The 9,569-nt window shown below is 35.9% G+C and overlaps 1 protein-coding gene across 3 annotated transcripts; it reads left to right on the plus strand.

Annotated features, from left to right (window-relative positions):
* Nucleotides 916-6,829, plus strand: LOC107609294 (membrane protein of ER body-like protein). Of its 3 annotated transcripts, none has more exons than XM_016311184.2 (9): nucleotides 916-1,563; nucleotides 2,113-2,262; nucleotides 2,570-3,148; nucleotides 3,249-3,452; nucleotides 3,859-4,113; nucleotides 4,191-4,529; nucleotides 4,652-4,906; nucleotides 5,166-5,227; nucleotides 5,974-6,829. In XM_016311184.2, the coding sequence occupies exons 1-9, from the start codon at nucleotides 1,128-1,130 to the stop codon at nucleotides 6,427-6,429; spliced, it is 2,736 nt and encodes a 911-aa protein (XP_016166670.1). In that variant the 5' UTR covers nucleotides 916-1,127; the 3' UTR covers nucleotides 6,430-6,829. The 3 variants fall into 3 exon arrangements, with proteins under 3 accessions (XP_016166670.1, XP_016166671.1, XP_016166672.1); XM_016311185.2 differs by having other exon boundaries at nucleotides 919-1,563; nucleotides 4,194-4,529; XM_016311186.2 differs by lacking the exon at nucleotides 2,113-2,262 and having other exon boundaries at nucleotides 922-1,563.

Genomic DNA, 9,569 nt, shown 5'->3' on the forward strand with positions numbered 1-9,569 from the left:
ATGTTGACTATTTATAATTAGTCATTAATAATGATATCTAAGAGAGATATAGTAAGTAAAAGAATAAAAGAGATAGAGAAATGATTGAAGGAAAAGAGAAAGAAGAAAAAAATTTTTAATTTAAAAAAAAAATTGCTCACACTTTTAAACATTAATAACTAATTAATTATCAAAAACAAAAGAGTGAATGTTTAGCGGTAAGTAAAACTCTAATTCTATTAGCAAATTAATTAAGTATCGACTATGTTACGTGTATATTAAAATTAATCATTAAAATAAATTATTAGTATAAAATATATATTAAAATATAAATATACATTAAAAATAAATTAAACTATATATATATTTATATATAAATATATTAATAACTAATTTTAATAATTAATTTTAATGTACGAATAATATTTTTGAGCAAGAATAAGATATATTATACATGTAGCTTAGTTGTAGATACTAAAAAGCAACTTCGTTAACAAACTATTTTCCTCCTAAAAAAAAAAAACAGGGACTATGGGACCAATTATTGTGTCTTTCTTTCAGATTCTTTTCCATTATTCAGAAAATTCTTTCCATCTTACTGAACTGAACTTTATTTTGCTTTACTTTGCAATGTTCTATTATAAGTACAGGGAGAGATCCAAACTGGTCGCTTTCATCTCCATTTCAGACACACAGAATATTACACACTGTTCAGATTCCCAAGGTACATCTTTCAGAATTCAGACCTATCATTTTTTATTACTACTTTAATTTAATCAAATAACCAATACAACATATATTATATTAGTACTGTATGATCATTTTCAGCCCCCCCCCAAAAAAAAAGGATTTTTTAATCATATGAACCAATCAATTTTAAGCACAAGTTTTTTCTCCATCATAAATTGTCTTTGATAGGCCATTTTGAGGAGAAAGTCACAATCTTCCAAAGTTGGTGGGGTTGGTGTAGTGATTTAAATGCGTTGTATTGGATATCTATAAGTTTCAATTATCAATCAATGATAAGAAATTAAGAACAAAGAAGCATAAATAAGCCCCACATAACAAAACCTACTTTTGCATCTCCCAAAAGATAAAACCTTGTCATTGTTTTTGTGTCTCTTAACTTTCTGGTCCTGTCAGAATCAATGGAACACGAGCAGCATCATTGTACACAGCATGAACATAAACAACAAGAACCAGAAGTAGTAGCAGAAGTTGAAGAATTGGAAGAAGAAGAAGAAGAAGAAGAAGAAGAAGATGGTGGTTTGGAGAGACGAAAGTTCTTTCCAAAGAGCAAGGATATCTCATCATTTTCTTCTTATTCTAATGGTGGTGGCAATGGTGTTGAGCACAGTAATGGGGTCTTATCTGTGGTCAATGGCACAGATGGATCTCATATTCATAAAGAAGAGGAACAAGAAGAAGATGGTGAGAATGGAAATCATTTGAAGAATGATGAAGCAGATTCTGAAGCTGTTGGGCTTGGGATAGTTGCTGAAATTGTAGGAGTTCCTGCTGCTGCAACAAATGGTGATTCTGGATCCCACAAAATTAACAGTGTTTACTTTGACAAACAACAAGGTACTATAATTCCTGTAACTGTAACATCAGTTATTCCCAGAGAAACACTGTTGTATTGAGTTCATATTTTCAGTGTGTTAATAGCAATAAACATTAGTCCTAGTTTCATTGATCTGAAGTTCTAATTGTTTTCTAACTGGGGAAGTTGATTAGAGAAACGCAATTCATATTGGTGTTCTAAACCTAGTAGCTAGAATCTCGATTTAACTCTTAAAATCTTCTGATATTACGATTTTAAATGAGTCAATCGATTTTACAAAATTTGTACTAAGTTTGACAATTTTATGATTTAAATCTTGTTACAATTTCTATTTTACATACTAACTTACGATTTCGATTTCAGGTAAAATCTCAATTTTTCTTTACTTGTAAATAAGGACATCTAGAATATAGAAAAATATGCTGAATTAGCCAAATAATATGACAGATTTTCAGCCTATGGCATCTCTTGGGTCTAAAATCATTTTCTTTATCAAACATCTGGCGATGTTTTTTTTTTTCCCTCTCTTGACTTGTAGTGTATATTTCATCAATTTTTCATGGATGAAGGAATGTGGAAATGCCACCACTGTACATGGACCAAGTGGTTCGACAGTCCTTGGACTGTGCCTATTTCCAACCTTAATGAGTACCCTGACTTGCTGATGAATCTCAAAACTTTGACTGGACATGGACTATGTTTTGATTGTGAAACTAAAGGTCAGTAGCTGGCAAGATATGTAGAGTACACAGTTAGCAGTTCTCGATGCCATATTAAGATAGATTCTCTGTATCGACTTGCCGGGACCTTGAAGCGACGTCTATCCATATTTCGCTGAATGACATGATAGGAGTTTCAGTTCTTTGTTTCCTTGAAACCTTTGTTGTTGTTAGAATGTCCTGAAAATGCAAATTTTGACATTGTTTTAGTTTCTTAGACATGTTGTTGACTTTTGTCATTTGGTACTTTTGTATGTTTTTTAACAATTCAGTTTAAATTTTAGTCTAAAACTGTTGCAAATTGCAGGTAATGAAGTTAATGGATCTCAAAACGGTGACCATGCTGGACTAGTTCTTCCAACAAATCATGTGGAAGAAGATGCAGTCATTCCCAATGGTATATCCAGTGAAGTCAACAATGGATACACAAAAACTGCGGATGACAAAGTCCCTACCAGTTCATCTGAATCACAAGCAACATATGTCACAAAATTTGATGATAAAGAAACTAATGAAAAGGAAGATCCTAAGATCAAAGAAGAAATTGACCAACTGAAAGATTATGATGTTGAAGCTGTATTGGAAAAACAAGAGACACATGACTTGTTTTGTCCTAATTGCCATTCTTGCATTACTAAAAGGGTTATCCTCAAGAAAAGGAAAAGGACTGTTCCTAATTTAGAAAACAAGGCAGAGTGTCATAAGTTGGTCGATACAGTTAGCTCTAAGCCGGTCGAAAGTGTTGCACAAGAAGTCAACCAAGGAGATCAACCAAATGCAACAACTGAAATTGTTAGTGAAGAGCAACCTGATGATGATTATAATGGTGACAGAGAACCAGAAGTGTTTAGATGTTTATCATGCTTCAGTTTCTTCATTCCTAGTGGTGACATATGTTCATTTTAAGTGTGGTCTTTTAATATCTTGCATGATATGTGATGATTATAAGCCTATCATCTATGTGAAGTTAATGATGTCATTCACAGGAAGATGCTTCAATCTGTTCCGCAATGTTGGTAGCGCCCGCGAGCATGTTACTCCCCAAAATTCTTCGAGTATACCTTCGTCTGAGTCGCAAAATCTTTCGAGTATACCTGCATCCAATTCACAAAATTCTTCAAATGTGTCAACAAGCTCCAAATCAAATTGGCTATTCTCTCTATTTACCCCAAATAAAGGGAAAATAACTAGTAAGCAAGGCTTTCATTCATCTTTTTTAATTATATTTCAGTTCTTATTTGAGATCTGCAGCTACAGGTTTTGGTCACTATGATTCTTAAAGAAACTTTTACACTGACACATGAATAACATTGAATGAGACAATTTCTACACACATTTACTATTCAGACTTGTACAGATATGACATTGTTTCATTAAGCATAGTATAAAACCTAGAATTATCTGTTCTCCTTGTGATTTAATTTCCTTTTGCTTCACTCTTATCAGAAACTCTTATATTTCTACCGAGAGATACTATAAATTTGTGCACTTAGCTTGCAGTGTTTTCACTCAAGACTGATATTTATTTTGAAAAAGAAAAAATAATAATTCTTTCTTACTTCAATTAAATTGCTTGCATTTTTTATGCATTTGAAGGTGATGCTTCCATTGAACATTCTAGAACTACTCGCACCGAGCAGCATCACTCAACGCCGGCTACTTCCAATATACAAACTTCCTCTGTAAATGGTCTTCCAGAAGCTCCGGTTGCGGATACAGCTTCAGCTGCGAAAACTGAACCGTGGACTGAAAATAGCATCAAGTCCAATACTGTATCAAGGAACGAGCAATCGACTGATAAAAAATTGATTGATTCATTGTTTCAGAATGATTTGTCATCTGTAGAATCTGGTATACTATATTGTTAATTCTGTTACTTCATTCCTTATTCAATGTAGTGATGCTCACTTCACTTAATAACTCTGAAGCAGATAGTACATTGCCAGTGAGCTTTTCGGAACATGATAGTGTTTCGGTAGCAGCAGCTGCTACTGAAATACATCTTAATGGTAGAGAACCAGCTAAAGATTCCATTCTGAATTCTTATGATGGGAAGCCTAAATTTCCAGATCCTACAACATTGTTGACTCCATTGCTGGATAAGTCACCAAGAGAAGTAGCTAGTTATTCTTCTCCGAGGCAAGGAACACAAGCACTGGGTCAATCGATTGCCAGTGATGTAGCTAGTTACAATCAAGGTTCTGCAATTGATGCTATAATTCCATCAAAACAAGATCCTATATTAAATGGGAAAGAAAATAATAAGGGTATGTACATGAAATACATTATCATTGGTTAGTCATCAATTTCAAATGTTTCTTGCTTATTGGAGTTTCCTACAAGAACTCTTACAGTTTTGCTTACCATAATTGTTATTATTATGGTACAGGTGGTGGTGATGTGATAGTAGTTGTTGACCAAGAAGCAGTTGAATTCACAACATCTTGGACAGAAGATCATGCTCCAGTTGAAGCTGCGATTATTGCTGACTCGCATACCACAAGCCTTGGTGAACAAGAAATGGCTGAAATTAGTGAACCAAAAGAATGGGAAATACTCAAAAGTATTGTGTATGGTGGTTTAGTTGAATCAATAATTAGTCTTGGAATTGTGACATCTGCAGTTGGTTCTGGTACTGCCCCGTGTAAGTGATCGCCTCCGAACCTTCCCTTTTCAAGAGTGAAGATCAGTTAATACTTTAGTATTTTGGAATAGATTAATAGAGATTTGTATAGGAATTAAAGCTTGTTCTTCTTAGAAAAGAAACAGAAAAAAATATATAAGGTTAGCTGAACTGCTAGGATTATTACTATCCACACTTATGAAGGTTAATGCAAATTTGTGATTTTTTACTTCACATTCTGAAAGCTGATGGATTTAGTTAATTTTTGTGTATGTTGCAGTGAATATCATTGCACTGGGATTGGCAAATCTGGTTGGTGGACTTGTCATCCTTGGTAACAATGTAAGTGGCCTTAATAAAATTTACATGCTTCCGTGCTCTTTCTCTCTCTCTTTTCATAATCCTGACATTAAATTTCGTTAGCCATCGTCAACAATTACTTTTTTATTGTCTAATTAGTATCTTTGCACCACATTTCATCAGAAAAAAAAAAAGAAAATAAATAAAGTAAAAAGTTCTGCACCATATATGATCTGGTAGTTGAAATTATGTGTTAGAAGTAGTATGTATAGCATGTTCTGCAATTCTTCTTTCCTTGATATATGTATTGTCTCTCCCAAAAACCTAAGTTGTTGGTAAGTGTTGGTTCCCAACAATACTGTTATGATATGAATTGAATTCAGCACTTAAAATCTAAAAAAAGACTTGGTCTTAAGAGGAAGTTTTAGATGTAAGATCAGTTGTATGCCTCTCTACCCGAGAGACTAACTTTTTTTTTAAAGAAGTGGTGGTTCATGACATATATCACGTAATTAATCTTTGATTATTCTAAGGTGGAAACTCGCATGAAGTTGTCTCCATGTGAAGTTGATATTTGAAAATGGTTAGATGATTTGACAAGTGTAACTAAATTATATCTAACTGCTCTCAACTATGAACTTCACATGAAGACAGCTACACTACATGTGAGTGTTCACCTTAATCTAATGCTACTTCAAACCATGATGTCATGTCTTGGCTTTGGATTTTCAATCCTATTCTATTTCCATCCACTTAACCAATAATTTATAATTTATTCTTGTCCTCAGCTTTGGGAATTGAAAGATGATCACTCCGGATCCGGAACAAACCAAATGGAGATAAACGATCAATATCAAGAACTACTCGGACGTAGATCAAACTTCTTGCTTCATGTTGTAGTGGCTGTTCTATCATTCCTAATCTTTGGTTCTGTCCCCATCATCGTCTACGGTGTCTTGATCAACAAGAACTACTATACTGAAGTGAAGCTCGCGGCAGTTGTAACCGCTTCGCTTCTATGCGTCACTCTTCTTGCCATTGGCAAAGTTTACACCAAACCACAACCAAAAGCCTACATTAAAACTGCATCATACTATGTTACTATGGCGCTTGTGGCCTCAGGGGTTTCTTACATAGTAGGCAACCTAGTCCAGGATCTCTTGGAGAAACTCACTCACTCAGATTCAGGTTTTGCAATTGCCATATCAAATTCAGGTACTAAAACAGCATGGATGTCTTACTGAAGCACTGGGAAGAAGTTGGAACATTTTTGAGAGTTACTTGAGTATTTTTCTCCCGGGAGATCTTCAACAAAAATGTTTGATAACCAAAGAAAATCAGCCAAAAACAGCATAATTTGCCTTATTTAGTATTCATAAATTATAGTGACAATTAATGAATACTAAATAAAGTAAGTTCTGCCTGTTTTTTTTTTCTCTCTCTAACATTACCGAATCTTCAAAACATGTGTTCTCTAAAAGGAAATAGTTAGGAATAAATTGCCTGTGTTAAGGGGTAACATATCAAAGTTCAAACAATTTTGTTTTCATGTCTTGGATTTATATTAAGAGAATTCAATAACATCTTTGTTCTCCATATTCATTATCGCAATGTATGCATTACCTTGTTAGCTTTAACTTGTAATGGCACAGGGTTTTTGAATATTATTTGATTACTAATATTGTAAATGAAAATATTAAAATCTTTAACTTTGAACAGGATATTTCCGCATAGGTTATGTGATTAAAAAATGGATAAACATGAGGCTAAAATTTATTTCTATTATAATCATATTTAATTGAAGATTAAACAGAAAGGGAATAAACAAAAATTCAATTTAGATCATTCAAATTTCAATAAACAAAGCCTGTCGTTGATTTATTCATGCCTAATTTATCCGAGCAATACAATAAGAAAAGTTATCACTAAAATAATAAAATCACTATCAACAAAAGATAACTAACTAACGAAGAGTCCAACACACTACCCCTTTCTTATATTAATGTTCACCATTTTGGAGGACAATTTACTTGTATAAAATAATTTAAGAGATAATGTTCGAAATAATTTTTAAAATTTTCAACTAATTCAGATTAATTTTTTACTTTTTAAAATGATCAAATATATTTTGGTGAATTCTACCCAACTTCTTCTAAAATAACATGTAAGTTACTTTTTGTTCCGTTCAGAATATGCCTCCGAGGTATGATCGGTGTAACGACTGAGATACGACTCGGAAGCGCTCTCCTGTGAACCTTAGCCTCGGCGTGGACCCTGCAAAAAAGGACTCCGACGCTCAAGTCAGTTGCCAGAATAATAAGCTCACAAAAAATAACGTTTAAGAAGATAAGGGGTGAAGAATAAAGTAGTAGGTAGAGAGATTGTGTTCCCCCCTAGGCAAGTTAAGTTCGCCTGATTAAATAGGCTGTGCCCTGAGTACGGTTTGAGTTGGAAGTTACGTTATCCCCAGATCTCGGCCTCATTTGAATTACTGGATTTATTCTCGGTTATGCAGTTTTGGTTGCCGAAGATAATGGGAGATATTGCCGAGGATATCGGTTAGGTACACAGCCCCCAAGCTCGGCATGAGGAACATGTTGGGCTTTTCTATATCCTCGGCAATGTTGGTGTTTTTTGTGTAGATGTATTGCCTGGGTAGCCCCCAAGCTTAATGTGTTGCTCATGCTAAGTTGCTTTGGGCCTGAGTGAATGGGCTTTATGTTTTGTATTTTTTTTTGTATTTATTTTTTGTTGAAGGCGGGAAGTTTGGGAAACGCCAGTTATGTTTAATGGGGAAGTGGGAAGGTTACGTGGAGTAACGTGTCGAAGTAACTCCTTGTCTCCGTATCCGTTAGGCTCCTGCAAGTTTGGCTTTTGAGTGTCAACATGAGTAAGAAAGGTAACTTCTTTTCGTCTTTCTTTTGTCTGTAGCGTTACTGTTGGCAGTTTGTTGGCATGGGTAAGAAGGGGGTTGAGGTTGATGAAAATGATCCTTACGGCTGGGTTGACAGTGATGTCAAGGCCCGGGCTTCAGTTTTCAGTGGTTATGATATGTTGTCTCAGTTGAATAATGCGCGGTGGGTTAGGGGTGGGGATAGCTTGAGGGTTAGGTTCTTGCCCTGCGAGAAGAGTGATAGGGTGTGTGAGAAGAGGAGTGATTGGTCGTACTTTTACATGTATACCTGTTTGTTGACGGAATTAGGTGTTCGCTTTCCCTTTACTGACTTCGAATGTGGCATATTATCATTGCTCAATTGCGCTCCCACACAGCTCCACCCTAATTCGTGGGCATTTGTCCGTGCATTTGAATGTCTGATGGAGTATCTAGGGTGTTATCCGTCTCTGGGGGTTTTCTTTTCGCTATTTCAAGCGAAAGGTGTTTGGAAGGGAGGTTGGGTGAACTTGAGTAGTCACCCTGGACGGGCTATCTTCAGTTTGTACAAGTCTTCTTTTAAAGACTTTAAAGAGTTTTTTGTGAAAGTTCAGATATGTGAGGAGTGCTATCCGTTTTATCTTGATGCTATGATGGAAGAAAGATTTCCGATTTACTGGTCCCCTGAGCCTCGGCAAGTTTTAGAGTGTGAGGAGAGGGTAAAAAGTGAGGACTATGTCATTGGTTTCCTGATGTCTGCCATGTCATCTTTCGAGCTGTTGTCTATTCAGTCTCTACTGAGGCTTGAGGGGGATAGGGAGGCGTTAGAAGAATATTTGGGTATGTCTTTTGTAAAAGTTAGCCGTGTATAATATTTTCAGCAGTTTATTTGATTTGGTTTGGTTTGTTTTTGTCAGGTGAAAAGGCTTCAACCCTAACTACTGCTAATTTGAAGGCTTTCGTTTCGAAGGCTAGGAAGAAGGAAAAGGAAGGTTCGTCGACGAATGTAGGAAAAGAGGGTGGGGGTTCTGTTGGTCAGGAAGCTCCTCTTAAGAGAAAGAGGGGTGGAGGGGCTGCAAAGGTGGTTGATCTGACTGGGGCAAAGGAAGATAACGCTGTGTTTACGGCGGAGGAGATTGAGGCTTCCTACCAGAGCCAACTTGTCCTTCATGGTTATAAGGATGGCCCGAATAATTCGATATGGTCGGCCTCATTTCCCTTCATGGCGGTGGCTGATGAGTTCGCGCAGGTTGATGCTGATGTGAAGACGATCCATGATGCTGGGAAGATAGGAGTCGCACGTTATCTGCAGGTTTGACTTTATCTTAGCTTGTCCGTTTTAGTGTTTTTGAGTATTGGTTGATTAGATCTATTGTTGTAGGTTATGGGTGCTCGTTTGCTGTCGATTGGCCGTACCTCTGAACTAGATGCCATATTGGATGCAGATAATCTGGCTGCTGTGAAGAAGCTTAAAGATTCGTTGCAGGAGAGGGACTCGAGGATTGAGAAGTT

The sequence above is a fragment of the Arachis ipaensis genome, chromosome B07 (genome assembly GCF_000816755.2).
Source record: "Arachis ipaensis cultivar K30076 chromosome B07, Araip1.1, whole genome shotgun sequence".
NCBI classification, from domain to species: domain Eukaryota; kingdom Viridiplantae; phylum Streptophyta; class Magnoliopsida; order Fabales; family Fabaceae; genus Arachis; species Arachis ipaensis.